Here is an 18412-nt window from a genome sequence, read left to right on the forward strand (position 1 = left end):
TAACAATGGTTTATTGGTACAATCAGTCAATTCATTGCTCAGTAAACATCTTCCACGAGTTCGGTGCCGTCGATAATGGGAAATCATCAGAATCATTACGAAAAATGTTTAATGATCAATCGTTGTCCATTCTCATCTCCTCTGTTGACAGTTCCTCTTATTCTATGTATTTCTCTTTGAAATCGTCGATCTGTTGCATCACGAATTGTGTCATTACATTCGCCTTGTGCATTGCTTGTTCATGCGTTATGAATTCCATGTCATCTAGCGATCTTGTTATTGCTGTTTGTATTACGTCACCTGTGTATTGGTTGGGATAGTTGACCTTGAGAGAAAGTTGAAATTGTTTACAAATTGTTGCGTAGACTTGATTTGGACCGTCTTCAAGCTCACCTTATGCCTAGCAACGGAGCGTAAGATCAAAATCAGAATGTAGAACACGAACCAAATGGTGAAATACAGCGGAATGTACCACAGCGTTCGACTGATTTTGTAGTAGCTGTAGTTTTTGACTTTAGCCGGTGGCGGGGGTGGTGGCGGAGGAGCAGGAGTCGTTGTTGGTGGGGATTCGTCATGGTGGTAATGGTCGTGGTCGTGATCGAAAATGTACTCCGGGAAGTGATCGTGAGGATAGTAGATATCGTATCCGTGGAAGTCGAAAGGAATGTCCATGGGCATACCACTCATTGGTGGGCCGGGTGGCATGCCCATCATCATGTCTTTTTGTGGTGGCATGCCCATCATCATGTTTTGATCAGGTGGCATGCCCATCATCATTTGGGGCTTCGGAGTAGCTGGACTCTGAGGACCGGATGGTGGTAGGTATGCAGGGTATGGAGAATCTGGACCGATGGGGATCGTTCCGATCATATCGTCGGAGGATTCCGGTGGGCCGGATGCCGAGGAATCAGCCGACATTCCGGATGAAGGAGGAAGATAGGTGTCGGTGGGACCAGCCGGTGGAGGAAGATAGCTTGTTAGGCCGTTCATATAAAAGTTATTGCCCATTGGTGGAGGATAGTAGTGGGAATGAATATTTGGTGGAAATTGGAATAGATCAGCCGGGGGTATGTATTGGTTTGAAGGGGGAGAGTCTGGGTGATTGGAATCTACCGATGCGTCATCTGCTACTGGCCCGGCTGGTGGTGGAAGGTAGCTTGTAACTCCGTTGAAACGAGTTTCACCATTCGCTGGTGGGGGAGGGTAATGAGAGTGTATGTTTGGTGCAAATAGGTTTGGATCTGATGGCGGAATGTATTGGATTGCTGGAGAAGCATCTGGCGCTGGTGCAGCAGTCGTTGGATCAGTGGGTTTTGCTAGGGACGTTGATGGAAGCGGAGTCGGTCCTGCAAAAATGAGTGGAAATTGAGGGGGTGTTATGGGAGCTGGTGGTGGTGGTGGTGGTGGAGGGGGTGCTGCAGCTGTCATGGATGGATTTGCCTTTGAGTCGTCAAAAGGAGCAGCTGAAAGAATAAAAAAAAAACATTTTTGAGAAAAGATGTTTAAAATTATATAGGGGAAATGGCTCTAATGTTGGCCTATGGATCTAAGATTGGGCCCATCGCTAAAAATCTGCTATTTATCAATAGTATCTAGACGATTGCTGAATTTATGTATGGGCCCAAATTAGGGGCATTTAGACCAACATTACATCCATTTTCCATATTTGAAAAAAAAAAAAAAAATTAAAAAATTTCGAGGGTTTTTTGTTTTGATGTTACAATTACAATAACTCATGCCTCAACTGGAATTTAACGCCTGCCCTCAACTTAATGTTATGTAACTCCCTAACACATAAAAAATACTACCAATTTCAAGTCAAAATATATTCAGATAAAAAAAAGATTTTCAAAATCCTTTACAGCGCATCAAAATTTGAGCAATTTTAGGTTTTATTTATATGTAAAGATATACAATCTGTTGAGAAATGAATAAGTTATCATCGCTTCAACACTTTTCAGTATCTAGCTTTGGGTGATTTAGAGTTAATATAGAGCAGCTCCAGGTCAAATGGCGAATCGGTCAGCATCGAAAAATTCCTAGACCGGACCAGGAATCGAACCCAGCATCCTGCAGCATGATCGTGCTTTGTAGTTGCACCTTTACTGACTGAGCTAAGGCAGGTATTCTATTCCTTGCACATTGTTAATTGCCTGCAGCTCGATCAGTGCTCTTTGACGTCACCGTTGCACAGTACGTTGCACATGGTCATTTGCGACGAAACTATCGAGTGTAGCATTTTGATGTCTTCTTAAATGTTTCTTCAATTTGTGTGTACTTTATTTGATTGGAGAATTTTTTTTGCTTGCCGAAGACAACAATTGTCTCTCTCTCAAGTGGACGATGGACTTAATTTTCACCCTATAACATTAAGTACAAATGGTACCCAACTAGCATTTTCAGCTTTAAAGCCATCAGTACACTTTGACTTTAAATGATCTTTATTTCGTGTGTTTGTGTGGTTTACATGTATGAATTTTCAAATGACATAGATGCGTCTTTTCAACTTTAGTACATTTGACATTTTAATTACTAATTACAGTTCCTAGTCAGACCTGTTTTAGAGAATGACCACCTTGGTGGGATTGGTTTGTTTTAAATTGAAAAATAAAACTACTTATAACTACTATTTACAACTACAACTAACCTACAACTACTACATATATACACCTAATCTACTATATACAAATTGCTAATCAAAGCATGTTCTGATAAAATACATTTTTGTGCAAATTTAGTGATAATTTCGTTAATTCTGGAATCTATTTTGGCACTACCTGCCTCTTCGTGTAAATTTGTTATTCTAGTGTCGAAAGGACGATCAAGAACCATCCTCAGCACTCTATTTTGAGCGACCTGAATTTTGTTCATGTGAGTCTGTGCACATGATTCCCACACCGGAGCTGCGTAGAGGATCGCAGGTGCTATGATTTGTTTGTAGACAGCCAGTTTGTTCACCCTTGAGAGGCGGGATCTGTGGCAAATCTGCGGATAAAGACACCTAACCAAGACAGAACACTTGACTACTGTTTTCTCTACATGCGAACGGAAGAGGAGCTTTTCATCGAACAACATCCCAAGATAGGTTACTTCGGCAGACCACTCAACCCTTGTGCCATCCATGATTACAGTACAAGATGGAGCCGGTTTCAGGTTGGGCGATTGCCGATGGAGGAAAATGATCGCTTGTGTTTTGGAGGGATTGATTTTGATTTTCCACGTGGTGGCATAATCAGCAAAGGCGTTAAGGCATCGTTGAAGTTTGTTCGTTATTTCGCGAGGCATCCTTCCTTTGACGCCTATTGCGGTATCATCTGCGAACAGGAAGAACACGCAACCGTCTCCAAGGGGAGGAATGTTGGAAGTATAAATGCTAAAAAGCAAGGGGCCCAGCAGACTGCCTTGCGGCACTCGTGCTGGGATGGAAAACGTGTCGGAAAGACAACCATTCAACGATACCTTAAACGACCTTTGCTGGAGGTAGTTACGGGTGATTTTAACCAGATGTGAAGGAAAGTTGAAGTTACAAAGCTTGTACACAAGTCCGTCATGCCAAACATTGTCAAACGCTTTTTCAACGTCTAATAAGGCCATGTCTGTGGACTTGGATACAGCTTTGTTACTTCGGATGTTATTCATCACCCTTTCTGAACCCAAACTGTTCCGGAAGGAGAATGTTATTTTCCTCGACAAACTTGAGCAAACGATTGAGAATGAGTTTCTCGAACAATTTGCTCAGCGCTGAAGACAATGTTGGATCCTTACCGGGTTTGCGGATTGGTATGATTTTTGCTACTTTCCAGATGCTTGGAAAGTAGTGCAGTTCCAAACATCTGTTGAAGATAGCGGTTAGAAGAGACTGCTCTTTCATGCTGAGTTTCTTCAAGATCAAGTTGAAAATACCGTCAAATACGGGAGCCTTCATGTTCTTGGTGCATTTCAGCGCTGAGCAAATCTATTGTACTGTAATCATATCCTCCGGAGGCATGACACAAGGGGAGGCATGTAGGTTTAGAACGCATTGCGCAACCTGATTTTCGAGCGGACTTTGGATAGTCGAGCCAAGCAAATGCGATGAAGCGACATGCTTGCCGATCGCATTTGCTTTCTCCTGTGGGGTGATTAAAAGCCGATCGTCATCATTATCGACTCTGAGAGGTGGAACGGGTTTGGGATGAGTTTTCAGGACCTTGGCTACCTTCCAGAATGGTCTGGAGCGGTCGTCCAGATTCTGGACAACACAACTTTCATTTCGGAGTGAGTCCATTCTGGTAGTAATCTGCCTGTTCAGATCGGCCATTTCACGTTTTTTGCCCAGATCTCCAGTCCTCTGAAACTGGCGTATACGAACATTTCTCAGGCGAATCAAAAGTTGGGTGTGGGAATCAATGGCAATAAACTTACCCCTCACAGGAACTCGTCGGACGCACGCCTCGTCAGCTACGGTTATGGCTTGGTGGAGTCCTTCCAACGCTCGGTTGATGTCCTCCACGGTGTTAAGCGGTGGGTTGTCGATGATGTGTCTGTCTACCACGCGTCCAAACTGGGCCCAGTTTACGCGGTGGTAGTCCTTGTGCAGACTTGGAGCAGGGGCCACGTTGTAGCCCAGTTCAGCCACCACCGGTTGGTGGTCGGAGCTGAGTTCGTTCAAGGCTACCGGCTTGGACAAGCTGGTATTTGACAGGAACAGGTCTAGCGTCGATGGGTTGCCCGCCGGTGAGATGAATGTTGTACGGAGTACAGCCCATGCTGTGAGTGGTCGAACAGGAAACGGCCGTTCTGGTTCTGCTGGTAGTTCCACCAGGCCATGGCGAGCATTTAGATCTCCTCCGACTACGAAGCGGGAACCGGTACGGGTGATGGTGGACAGGTCCTCCTTGAATTTAGCCGCTAGTCCACTGCTGGCGGCACACTGTCGTGGGCAGTAGACGGCGATGAACTGGACGTATCCAGTCGACGACTTCACCTCCACACCAAGGGCCTCGATGATAGAGGTGTGGATATGGGACAGAGTGTAGTATTTTATTCCTTTTTTGACGACGATCGCAACACCACCCCCCTAGAGCTGGTGCGATCAAGCCGAATAATGTTGTGGTCAGGCAACCAGAATCTGTCGCCGGACTTTAGATGGGTCTCGGTTAGAAGGCCCACGTCGATGCTGTGCTTGCGGAGGAAGTCGGCAAGCTCAATCTCTTTTGCTCTTACAGAGCAAGCATTCCAGGTGACGATAGTTAGCGGTTTAGACGCCATACTGGATGATGAACTTACCGAGCACTTGGATCTGTTCGGGCTTATTGCGGTACTTACGAAGAGCACCGGACATGTTGACGAAAATTTCCATTAGTTCATCCGCTGAGAACAGATCGGGGTTGTTGTTTTGCGCTGTTGGTTGTCTCCATAGTCCAGGGGGGATGGAGAGCTTTGGCCAGCAGATTCACCAGAAGTTGCTTGCTCGGAATGCACCCGCGAGTTCGCTTGCCTTTGCTGAGGAGCACGAAGAGGCGGGAAATCCTCCGTCCGAAATGCCGGGACTTTGTCCTTCTTGCGTCCTGGTTGGTTATTAGTTGCCACCTGTTTTCGGATGCGTTTGAAGTCCTCGCGTTTGAAGCACTGTCTGTCAGAACCTTGATGTGCACCACCACAGTTGGCGCATTTTAACGCCACGGCTCCATCCGCAGGGCAGCCAGAAGTGGCGTGTTCGTGAGCGCAGTTGCTGCAGCGTGGCTTGATGTTGCAGTTGCGAGTACCGTGTCCAAAGTTCAGACATTGTTGGCACTGGGTCACATTGCGATGGCCTCCACGGTACGGCTCCCATCGTACGATGATGGAGTACATTGAGCGAATAGCCTGCAGCGCATTCAGCGTCACCGATCCCTTCTGGAAGTGCACCAGGAAAAGACAATCCAGGTACGTCTTCACGTTTTCGTCTCTCCTCGTCATCCGAAAGACAGCGGTTGGGGTTAGCTTGTACCGGTCCTTGAGTGCTTCTTCGATCGCCTTGGGATCAACATTCGGTAGACCCCTGATGACTACCTTGAAGGGCTTCTCACCGGGGATGTCGTGCGTGAAGTATTCCGGATTGGAATCCTTCAGAAATTTGACGGCAATTTCGTATTCCGCTTTCGTCCGGAGCATCACCTTAGTGCCGATCCTGCTGATCTTGTACTCAGCTGCGATGGCCAGCGATGCGAAATCGCCAATGAGCGTCTTGAGAGGCACTACCTTCACCACCAGTGGAGGAAGCTTGACTTTCGCCGCACTCGGGCCGGCAGAATTCTCGGTTTCGACGGTGTCGCCGAAATCACCAATGTTGCTAGCGTTCGTCGCGGTAACATCGTCGCGTCCGCTCGTATCATCGGACTGTCCTTGATTCTTCTTCCTCTTTTTCGTCCGCTTCACCGGGACTGAGTTGGTAATCCCAACATCGGTGGGAAGAGTAGCGTACCTATTCTTCTTTTCCGCTAGCGCTGTCTTCCCATCACACGAAGCGACCGACACTACGCGATTAAACTGCGAATGTTTGGAACAAACTAGGAACTTTCGAACAACTCGACAGAGCGAGCAAATACCGAACTGTACTGCTTGACGTTCAAGCAGAGAATCCTAATGCCATCAGTACAGATGTAAACATCACATAAATAAGAGATGAAGACTGAAACCAAAAGTGCCAATCGAGCCGTCAAACGCGGTTCTAATCGAGCAATGTTAATAAACACGAACGCTTCACGAGGAAAAGCGTGGGAAATATTGAGATGGAGGTTGAAATTTAATGGACGTAAACAAACTTTTCATGTAATATTAAGTGCTCCGAGACTGAAAAGTTCGTTCCTCGACGAAAAGTACGTTTGATTGGGCCATATTTCGCGTCTGTTATAACTCAAATTTATGTCAAAATTTACGCTCGAATATGTCACTCTCAGAGCACATAAATTTACATGATTGTTTTCTGTATGAAATGTTTAAATCGTCAATCAAGTCAGGCCTATCAAAGCAATATTTTGAAAAACAGGAACTGCACCCGGCGCTACTAATAGTTTTCCGCTATCCGATGCCACATATAAATCTAAATCGTAATTGAAATGTAGCTGAAATATAATAAATCAGTTTAAAATCAACGACAATTCAATTATCAATATGGTAGATTAATTACGCTAGATAACCGAAAGTTTCTCGTCACGCAGGAAACCGACACAATTGAAAACACTTAAAAAAAACTCCTATTGTGTCATGTTTTATTCGGTGTTTTTTTTTAACAGAAGAATGCCGTACGTTTCAATACAATTTTTCAAATAATTACCGATACGGTCAAAAAAGATTTCTTTTTACCGTGACGCTGAAGCAGACGACAGTCCTGGGGCCAAACAGCTTTTGATTTTTGAGTAAATTTTGAGGAACTCAAAGTAACTCGTGCTGCTCAATGTTCAATACAACCAGCAACTCAGCAACTTGATTTGTGTGGTCATGCTTAAAGTGTCATGCAAACGAATAACAAACTGTTGGAACGAATGAATAGTTGAAATTCATCTGTTCTTAGATTAAAAATCACTTCTGGTTGCTGGTCTATTTTAGAAGTAATACCAAATTAGATTAAGTATTGATCATATGTGACGCTCGACTCGACTTACATAATAGGGCTCATAATTGAAATTGTCCGTTTTGTTTAGAACATTTTCTGCACCTCTTCTACTATCGCTAATTACACAGCAGAAAATTATAACGAGCTGGGGTTACAATATGTACTACATATTGTGTTTGTAGTAATAATTAATAATTTAACTTTCGAAATGGCTTAAAGGAGAAAAATGGGCTTGTGCAGCTGATTTTTGCCTTTATAAGTTGTTTTCAGCTAAAACTGTTGAAAACTGCTAGGAAGTAAATGTAAAATTTGTATAATACTCATGAACTCCATAATTTATCGCTGACAGATCACAACTTGTTGCTGCTTTTTACTCAAATCAGTCGCTCAAATTAAAAGTCACTTGAAGTAAATACAAAATTGCGGGTTGCCAAACCTTGCAGACAAAATAACTTAGTTGGCAGTGCAACCAGATTTACTGTTATTATTCAGGCGTCTCTTATTAAACATCGTCTCTGAGATTTCCATTCCGGCATGGCAAGGTGGTTTTAGTAAGAAAACTGACCACTTCTTCCGGTGCCTACGGATGTATTCAGCAGTTAGCGGAAATGGAGGTAAAATGCCCACACTTAAAAAATTCCACACATTTTTGTTGACGAATTTCCCAGAGTTGCGACCTATCACAATCACGATCGCCAAACAGCTGATGGTTGTAACGCTTTGTACATTCCTATCAATGTGCTCATCGAAGCTCTCTCCATGACCATCCATCAAGTTGACGCAAGAAGTAAAAAGAAACTGGTGAATGTCGTCTTCTGTTGTGATCCATCACCGATCTGGTCCACGATGGGAAATACATAGGTGCCACAGTCGGAAGAAGTGTTAGTTTGTTTACATAAATGAACCATGCCCATTTTGTTATGGCATGTTTGCTATAAGAAATGCGCCTCGTGTTTATTAGCGAATTTCACATCAAAGATTGATTAATTGAGTAGGAAATCAGTTTGGCACGGCATTTGTGACCAGCATACACCTTCCGGTAGTATGAAACAGGTCAAAAACTGTTCAAATCCGCAGATAAAAATTTTTGTTTTGAATTTCTGTATAGCAAAATAGTGAACTTTTCGTGAACATTAACGGCAAAGAACTCACCAACACTGGGAGACTGTGAGTTCCTTCCCACCTGTCATTTACCATCGTGGATCTGGTCATTCCCGACAATCACGACACTCATCTGTGCTCGTATTGAAGCAGTTGCTGCTTTGCTTGCTTATGTGAGTGTGTTGGTGAGTGAGCCCAACTGCTTCCGTTTCATGTTGCCTGCTTTGTTTGTAACTCACACAGTCGCGCCTGCCGAGACGAACTTGGAATACGTAGGCATTGTTTTCATTTTCTTCTGTCGTTTCGCTTTTTCTCATGATCGTACTGCAGAAGTCGTTTTCGTTGTGTTTTTCATCATCAGCAGCGAGTGTAACGTTTTGCTTGTGAGCAGCGACCATTACTGGTGATTGTTGTTTGCCACGGCTCTAACTCTTACTGCGTGAAAAAACGATCTGTCAGCGATAGTCGGTTGATGCGAATACGAGTGTCACGTGAGTGTCATGATATTTTGCATCACTGGAATTTCAATTGATTTTCATGTGATCACACATGGCTTTTATGTGTACACATATTAAGTATGTGTCCGACAAATAGATATCATTTGTTGATCAAATTGCAAAAAATCATACAAACAATCTACTTGTTGACAAGCTGGCGACAAATTGGTGCCATACGTTGATCTTTAAACGTTCTATGCCAATGGAAATATAAAGCTGTTTAATGAAAGTCATTCGAAATTTATAAAATTAAAAAAAAAAACCATTTTGGCATAAAACTATTCAAGAAACGCTATTTCTTAAAATAGTTGGAAAATCTGAACACTAACAAAATCAACGAAAAAATAGTAGTTATTTTCAATATTACTTAGGCCTATTCTGCGTGGTGTGTGAGGTGAGCAGACTCCCTGTCACTAGCGTAGGGACAATTATCACCTCTGGTGAGGTGACTGTCCATTTTATTTGCATGGAGACACACCAAGCGGTAGTAAGCGTCATTACCTGTCACCCCATCAGGCCTGGGTTCAATCCCAGTCGGCGCCGCCGAGATGTTCTCAGTTGTACACACCAACAGCTAATTTGTTAATAACTTTTCACCCAGTTATTGAAAATTGATTTTCTTTAAAGTAATTGATAGATTAGGATCATAACTTACTATAGATATGCAAATAATAGGTAAATATTAACATTTGAATCAACACCAATGAATTGTTCGCTTAAGGTCCGAGATGTGCAGCGAGCATTTCTCACTTAATTTTTTATAACGCAAAAAACAAATACAGTTTATTAATAGAATTAAAATCTACTTTTTCTTATGTATCTATTACAAGCTTAAACTTTATTATATCTACTGCTTCAAACAGAACTATGTTTTGTCGACTGTGTGCAAAGTTATTAGCAAATGAGCATTTCGTGACCAAAACTGTGTATGCCAAGCATGTCGGAAGGAAAGTAAAGAGGAAAAAAATTGAGATTCACCTCTCCTGAGGTAACATTTGTCACTTCACTATCACTTCACTGTCACCCAGCGTTGCCAGATTGTTTTAAAGCTTATCGGTATCAAAGGTATTAAAAAATCGGTATTTATCGGTGTTTACTATTTAATAAATTTTATATTTTTGCCGTTTTTGAATTCCAAAATTTAACGATGGTGATGACTGGGACTTTAGGGGATTTTTTTTCAATACCCTCCACTAACCCTCACACCAAGGAGCTCGCACAGAGAGCCCCCTGGTAATGGACACTTACTAAAAAAAAAAACAAAGAAAACGCGGAGAAAAAACTTCAATTAAAAACAATGTGAATCCCAGTGGAACATTCCTTTGAAGGGATTCACTTACTCAACAGAAAATTCTAAATAATTTAAAGAGTAATAACGTTTGTTGCTTAACATAAAAAATTGAACTTATTAAACTATACTAAAATTAATGATGCAGGAAAAAAATAGCAGGAGCCAGAAAAACCTACATATGCAGATGGTAGACACTTTTAGAGAATATATTCATTTTCGTTCATAATTATATACTGCTTCAGCTTGCTTTTAAAGAGAATTTTGTTAATTATTGCTTTCAAGTCGATGGGAAGTATATTGAACTTTAATGGACCGTAGATTGTGATGCGACCTAGACCCAAGTTCGTGCATGCTCTGCTTCTCAGTAACTCATTAGTGTGTCTAGTTCTCTGAAGGTTAAGGAAATTACGGTTATGTAACGTGTAGTGCACATACAAAATTGTTTGAGAATCGCGCAAGCCTAGAATGGGGATAATTCTGGGGCATGAACTAGTTTAAAGCAAAACTGTTGAGAATAAGGGAGGTAAATTAAAGATTACTTTCACACATCTATTTTGCAACGTTTGATTTTTTTTAAGTTTTGATTTAGCAGCATGACCCCAAACGCTGATTAGGTATTGAAGTATGGAATGAATACACGCGTAATAAAATCACAGCAATGATTCATTGGGCACAAAACAGCGTACTCTTCTCATGAGGCCACATAAAAATGAAACTTTGCTAGATACATGCTTTAAGTGAGTGTCCCATAAAAGACAAGAATCTAAGTGCAACCCTAAGTATTTAAATGATTCAACTTTTTCAATGCACAAATTTCCGACGCATGGCTCGGGGTATTGCGAGATTTTTTTCCGTGACGAGTGGAAAACCATGTACTTTGTTTTCGTCAGATTCAGAGAAAGACGATTGCCGTTAAAATATTCTATAAGACTCGCCAGATCTGATTCGATGTCATTAACAATGGATTGTATACAAGAACGAGGATAGAATAAAGCCGTGTCGTCTGCAAAAAGTCTTGGTGTTCCAAGAAGTTTTAAATTTCCCAAATCGTTGATATATATCAAAACCAGCAAAGGACCTTTGTTACTTCGTTGAGGAACTCCAATATTAACTGGGCGTGAGCTACTACAAACACCATTTATTGCTACAAATTGTTTTCGATCTGAGAGATAGCTTTTTATCAAATCGTTGGCAACTCCTCTAATTCCGTATCGATCAAGTTTCTTCAGAAGAATTTCGTGGTTAATGGTATCAAATGCTTTTTTTTAGATCGATGAATAAGCCCCCAACAATCTTTTTTTTCGGTCAACATCACAGATCAACGCATCAATAAGCTCGGTAATAGCAGTCATTGTTCCGTACTGGAATTTATACAGAACATTATTAGAACACACAAAGTTTAGAAACCGGCTAGTTAATTTTTTTTCCAAAATTATATTAAGAACTGACAGGGTTGAAATTGGTCGATAGTTAGAAGGGTCATGAGTGTCGACAAATTTAAACACTGGCGTGACTTTAGCGATTTTTAAAACATTAGGATAAGATCCAGTTACTATTATGCTATTGAAGAGCTTGGCAATAATCTTAGAGAGTGGACCAAAGTTAGCTTTCATCAAATCTGTCGGAAGATTATCATACCCTCTGCTTTTCCTAACATCAAGCTGACTTATTAAGATGCTAACTTCGTTCGTGCGAGCGGGTCTCAGGAAAATCGAATTATTAACACACTTTACAGGTTTCAAAAAATCAAAATTGTTCTTTGAAAGTTTTTCGGCCAAACTGTTGCCAATGCCAGAAAAAAGCTTTTGAAAACTTCAGCAACATCGTGATCTAACTCCAAGATTATCCCATCAGCTCGTTATTTTATTTGTTCACTCTTTATTGCGACCAAAAATTTCATTCAGCTTTTTCCACACATTGGAATGACTAGAGCTATTGAGTATGTTTTCATAATATTCTTTTTTGCACCGTTGCTTAGCAGTTTTCACTTTTTTTGAAACATGAACCAGCATTTCACGAACATGCACATCATTAGGATTGCTTTTGACTTTTTCGAGGTAATTATTCATTATTTGGATCCGCCGCCAAATGCTATTTGCCATCCAAGGACAATGCTCACCTTTTACTCTGACAATTTTAGTGAATGATCTGGTGCACTCAGTTAACAGTTTATTATAGGTTGCAATCAGAATATTTAGAGTAGCTTCAACATCACGAGTAATTTGAAGATTATTCAAAAACATAGAAAATTTATGTTGGAACTTAACACGATCGATAGAGTTCATTCTCAGTTCTTGTTGCCTCTTTCCATTACTCAGGGGGAGAGACGAAATAACAGGAAGATGGTCGCTAATATCACTGAAAATAGTGTAATTCTGCAGATTCACAGCAAGTTCGATCGGGCAAATAAAATGATCTAAAATATTGTTGCTTGCTGGACGTGTTGGAAAAGTATTGGTGCTTACATAGCCGTAAGATTCTAATAAATTTTTGTATCTAACTACTACGTTATTGTTTTGCAGATTAATTGGGACATTTGCATCACCAACAATGAAAAAAGGTTTAGACGGAGTAGCACTAGATAGCCAGCCTTCTTAAATATTCTGAAACTCGTTGTAATCAAACGAAGGTGGGCGATAAGTACCAATAACGTTACATAACATATGGCCCCGGAACTTGATCTCTAAATGGACGTAATGCAGGCCATTGATTGTTTGACTGTCTATCAATTTGTTATCCAAAGAACTTTTTACAAATACAGCTAAACCACCTGAAGATGTATCACGGCATGAGAAACATGCGCGATAGCCTGGAATATTGTAAATACTGCTATTCTCCTTCTTCATCCAAGTTTCTTCGACAACAATAACATCATTATCCATTTTACATTCATTCACAAAATAAATCACCTCATCAAATTTTTCAAAATCATTTATCTCTCTAACATTCCACTCAATTCTATTCAAACGATTAGCGCCATCCACATCGCATTTTTTATTAAAATCATGCAAATTATCATAATATTTATACAAAATCGTAATCGGTGTAGAATCCATTTTACTCACATAGAAACATAACAGAAATCAAAAACAAAGAGCGAAAATTGATATTAATGTGTATTTTTCTTCCGCTTGGGCGAAGGAGATTCATTCTCACGTGCAGGTTTCATAAAAAGACTTTTGACACGGCTAAGATCTACTCTGTTTTTTACCAATTCTGGTTTGCTATTGTCATCTTTCTTAGCCAATATGACGCCACCACTACCCACCCAAACGTACTTTATATTCAGCAGTTCTTGGGAATCTCTAAGATCTTTGAGTAATTCAAGAGCAAACGGAGTTAGTTCATCACGCAAGGTCACGTTCATTGCTCTTCCGTTAACAATGAATTTTGCATCAATCACAGTCGACAATAATTTTCCAAATTGTTTTTTCTTGTTTAACACTACCTCTTTCGAATCCTTATCACGGAAAACAATTCTGATAGGAACCAGAGCATTACTAGTTTTGCTATATAGAAACATCCGCTCAGCAGATGCCACAAGTCCAGAACATTCACTCAGCCCTAAACACAGGAGTAGTTTTCCAATTAACTGGGACACATTTTCATCGGGAGTGGTTGGGATGCCCCATTAGACTGATGCAAAATTTGACTTTTTCGCTCCACAGTGCTTAAATGGTTTCAAATCGGGTATTGATTAGCCTCCAAATGTTACAACTCATTTGGTTAGAAACAGACTTCGCACAAACCATTTGAAGTTTACATGTAAATTACTATGGGAAATCTCAACTTTTTGTTCATTGCCTTCTAGTCTTTTTCTATATTGAGCTGCGAAACAGTTCGATAGCTATTCTTATAGAAAATTTTCTCAGCTACAACTTTGCTGAAAATCGTTTCTATGTAAAACGAGACAGAAAAAAGTTATTAATTATTTAAGAGATTGGTAAACTTATGACATGATCAAGCAGCTGCTTTGTAGGCAACACTGTATTTTGCAGTGTGACATAGTAGCCATGATTTTTGTGTCCTATTCAACGCCCCAGAAACACCTATGTTGCCTGCTGATCAGTTGATTGAGCATGATCATAAGACATCAGTGCATTGAACCATTGATAACTTTCGTTACTTTGAATTTAATCAAAAAATGGTCTTCAGCAAAGTTGTAGCTGGGAAAATTTTCTACAAGAACAGTTGAAAGTTTTTGAAGAAAACCGATATGGTGAATTATAAGATAGACATGAACAAAACTCTTGGTTTTACCATAGTAATTCCCATACAAACTTCAAATGGTTTGTGCCATCTCAGTTTCTCACCAAATGGGTTCAAATTTTGAGAGGTTAGTCAGGATCAGATTAGGAATCGTTTAAGTATTGTGGAGCGAAAATTTCAAATTTTGCATCACTCTAATGCCCCATACTACTGCATTTTTACATAAATTGCTTTGTTTTACGGCTTTCTTAGTCTTAAAACAGTCTTAATTTTTTTTAATTTGATTTTTAAAATTATCGTTGTCCTCAAGCGGCGATGAAAATTGGGAGAAAATAGTTTTTTTTTTAAATATCATTAAATTAAACCAAAATATGATAAATCAGCCACAACAACGACTAAACTATTGACAATAACGACGAACAATATTTTAACTTGAAAAAGGCCACAACCCATGGCCGAAATGTCCATCAGATTACATCGTAGTCGTGGCAGTGTTTGAAGACTGAGAAAGCCGTTAATCAAAGCATAATTTTAACTTTTGTACAATGATCGGAAAATTCCGGAAGATAACTCCGGGGAATGTTTGATTTAGCTCCTGAACGAAGCCGAAAAAAACATGCAGAGAAAGACGAAAGAAGCTCTCCTGGCTGAAGTTTTGAGGGAAGTTCTAAGAAAAGTTGGAAAAACATCCGGAAAACTTCCAAGACACGAATTGAGAAACTTGTGGCGAAAATTTAAATAAACTATCGGAAAAAATCGGATGTCACACAAAAAAAAAAAACCTTTGGCTTATGATCAAACTTCCAGAAGAAGACGAAAGAAATTTCTGGGAGAATTAAATGAACTTCCTCGAGAAGACGAGGCAGAAACTTCCTGAGGTAGATTGGAAGAAACATCTTATGAAAGTTGGAAGCCAGAGCGCTTACGGAACAGTCGAAAGAAGCAAATAGATTCCTTGGGGATGTTCTAATGATCCAGAAAATTTTCCTGATATTCATAAAACATCCCTGAAGACTCCGCAATTTCCCTGAAGTTTTCGGAACATTTCTGAACTGCACTTAGGAATATTCCATAATTCCTCGAAATTCCTTAAAAGTTCATGTAATTTTCCTGAAATTAGGGGCTGTTTAGGAGTTCTCTGGTCATCCTCGAAGAGCTCGGAACTTCCCTGATTATAATAAGACTACCAGAATATCTCTAATCATCTTTGAAGGTCTCTGGACTTTTTTGAAGATTAAGAAATCTCGTAAGTGCTCTCACAATTTGCTTGAATTTATTTTAACATCCGGATGGGAAGTTCAGTGATCTTCCCATTTTTTTTAATTTTTAAAAGCTATCGACACTGCCATTAAAAAGCATAGAACTTCCCATAAAATGTTTTCACAATGTTCCAATGTTCATGTAACTTCCATCACGTTTCCTAAATTTGCATGAGCCCTTCAGGACGTTGCTGAAGTTTTCGGAAATTGCCTGAGTTTCTCGGAACTCCTTTATAATTTCAGCAATTTAAAGCTTCACTAAAGTTACTGAAAACCATTGATTTTCCCTGAAGTTCTTTGGACTTTTGAAGTTTCCGCTGGACTTTACTGAAATTCCCGGGTTTTCGAATTTTAACAGAAGTCAATGAAACTGTCTTTAATTTATCGAAACTTACACAAAAGTCTGGACTTTTCTGAAGTTTCAGAACTTCTTAAATGTGCCTACAGCTATTGTGGATCCGCAATAAAAATCTGATAGCATCCTTGAAGCTCCGGGAAACATGAAAAAAAAAAACTGGCGGGAGAAGATGAAAGAATCATTCGAGCGAAGGGTGAAGAAGCTTCCAAGGTAAGGTGGAAGAAAACTCCAGGGAAAGTTGGATGAAACTTCAAGAAGTTAATGTTTAAAACATATTTCTCGATTCCCTAGGAATTACCGGAAAGAGCCTTCGACTATTTCTCGATTGATGGGTGCCACAAACGATGAGGAAATGCAAACATTAGTCGAAAGAGTTTCAAGCATAAGGCATCTTTAGAGATGATTGTTTAGAATTTTGAAGGCTCAACAAATATTGGGTATTCAAAAAGATACAAGTCTCTCACAAATTATTTCTCCAAAATTCGAGCGCGGACAGGCAATAATAATTTTGATTATACAAAAAAACGGTATAAACCGGTATAAAATCTTAAAAATCGGTATTCTGAGGAACCTTATCTGTGTATCGGTATCTAGTTCGGAAATCGGTATAAATACCGATAAATCGGTATATCTGGCAACGCTGCTGTCACCTCACCTTACACGCCGCGCATAATTGCCTTAATATTTGTTACTCTAATGGCAGTAAGCTCAAACTCGGATCAGCTTTTAATACCGGCCATGATTGAAGGATCTGCCAAATGTTTGTTAATGATCGTATTGATTAACAGCGACGTCGACATCTTAACAGCTTGACATTCGTGATCAGGATTTTATCCAAGGATAATACTGGTTAAAAATTTAAAATTTCCTTAAACAAATCAATTGTTAGATGGCATTGCACTTACATATTGATTCTCTTTGTGGATTAAACGGGAATCTTTCTTATAATGGGCATTTTCCTACCATTTCCCCTACTTGAAGACGGTGCTCGGCAGACACTTTCCCAAAAAATGGGTGGGCTTTTGTGCGGCATGCAACTTAATGTTATTTGTCGATACGACAAACGACGTTCAAAACATGCATTCTCTTCTGAACAACTGATTTATCAATGACTAAACATAACTTACCATTTGGCTTCTGGTACTGATATCCTTTTCGTTTTTCCTGTTTAGCTTTTAATATTTTGTAAACGGTTCCACCATATGCTTCTCCTGGAGCGAATCGGTCCGAGGCTACAGCTGAAACATTCACAATTATAAAATTTACAACATGCTCTGCATCATCGTTTTAATTTAAAGATCTCACCATCTCTCGATGGTTGTGGAGGATACACAGCTTGGCTGTTGCTGGGATAAACAATGTATTTTGGTAGTTTGTACGAATTCTGGAAGCTGCTGGTTCCAAAATTTACAGGCTTCGTGAGCAATCCATCGAAAATATTTCGATAGGCTCCACCATCACTCATGGTGCGGCTAGTTCCAGCACTGGAATTAGATCCAAATGTTATCAGTCATATCCTTCTCAATCTTTCGCCATGGTTCACTAACCTTTCATCAGACCTATTGCCCATCGGGGAGTATCCTTGACTGGAAACGTTGCCGTATGCGCTGATCTGTACTATTCCGGCCTCTACATGACTTGACAGCAGCACACCCAATAGCAGTCCACTCAAAGGCAATCTCACTTTCATTCTTCGTCTCATCCGGACAGTGGACAATTCTTAATGCTTATAGGCCTAATAGTTCACTTCTCACTTCCAGAACGTACTACAATTCATTGTCTTTCACTATGCTATATGAACCGATTGGAAGGTCAGACCCGTCGGCACATGCGAAATGCGTCCGATCAGTATGTCACTTTAAAATTTAATGCTCGATTGCGGCTGGGATGCTGCTCAAGAAGAACCTTTCATTCGGCCCCAGCTAGGCTATAATCTGGGTGATCTAGATAGAGGGAGAAATTTCGTTTTCACGCCGTCAGAAAGGTGCTAAGTATCACCGCATTTGACGCCGTGCAAAGAGTGCGCCGTGGTGGTTGTTCTCACTTTCTAAAGTTTGTTGAGCTAGATTTCCCACCAACGAAGACAGTACGGTTTTGCTAACTTTGCCTTGGACTTCTTCA

The 18412-nt window shown here is 40.4% G+C and overlaps 1 protein-coding gene across 1 annotated transcript; it reads right to left on the reverse strand.

Moving 5' to 3' along the window:
• Positions 1–157: 157 nt before the first annotated feature.
• LOC135708106 (uncharacterized) lies at positions 158–17981 on the reverse strand. The gene is given in 4 exon segments (XM_065230049.1): positions 158–325; positions 394–1463; positions 17419–17529; positions 17597–17981. Coding segments are annotated over 4 exon segments (1734 nt in total).
• Between the last annotated feature and the right edge of the window lie 431 nt (positions 17982–18412).

Source organism: Ochlerotatus camptorhynchus, unplaced genomic scaffold (assembly GCF_037179485.1).
Source record: "Ochlerotatus camptorhynchus isolate MF236.1 unplaced genomic scaffold, CSIRO-AGI_Acam_v1.1 ptg000026l, whole genome shotgun sequence".
NCBI lineage: Eukaryota > Metazoa > Arthropoda > Insecta > Diptera > Culicidae > Ochlerotatus > Ochlerotatus camptorhynchus.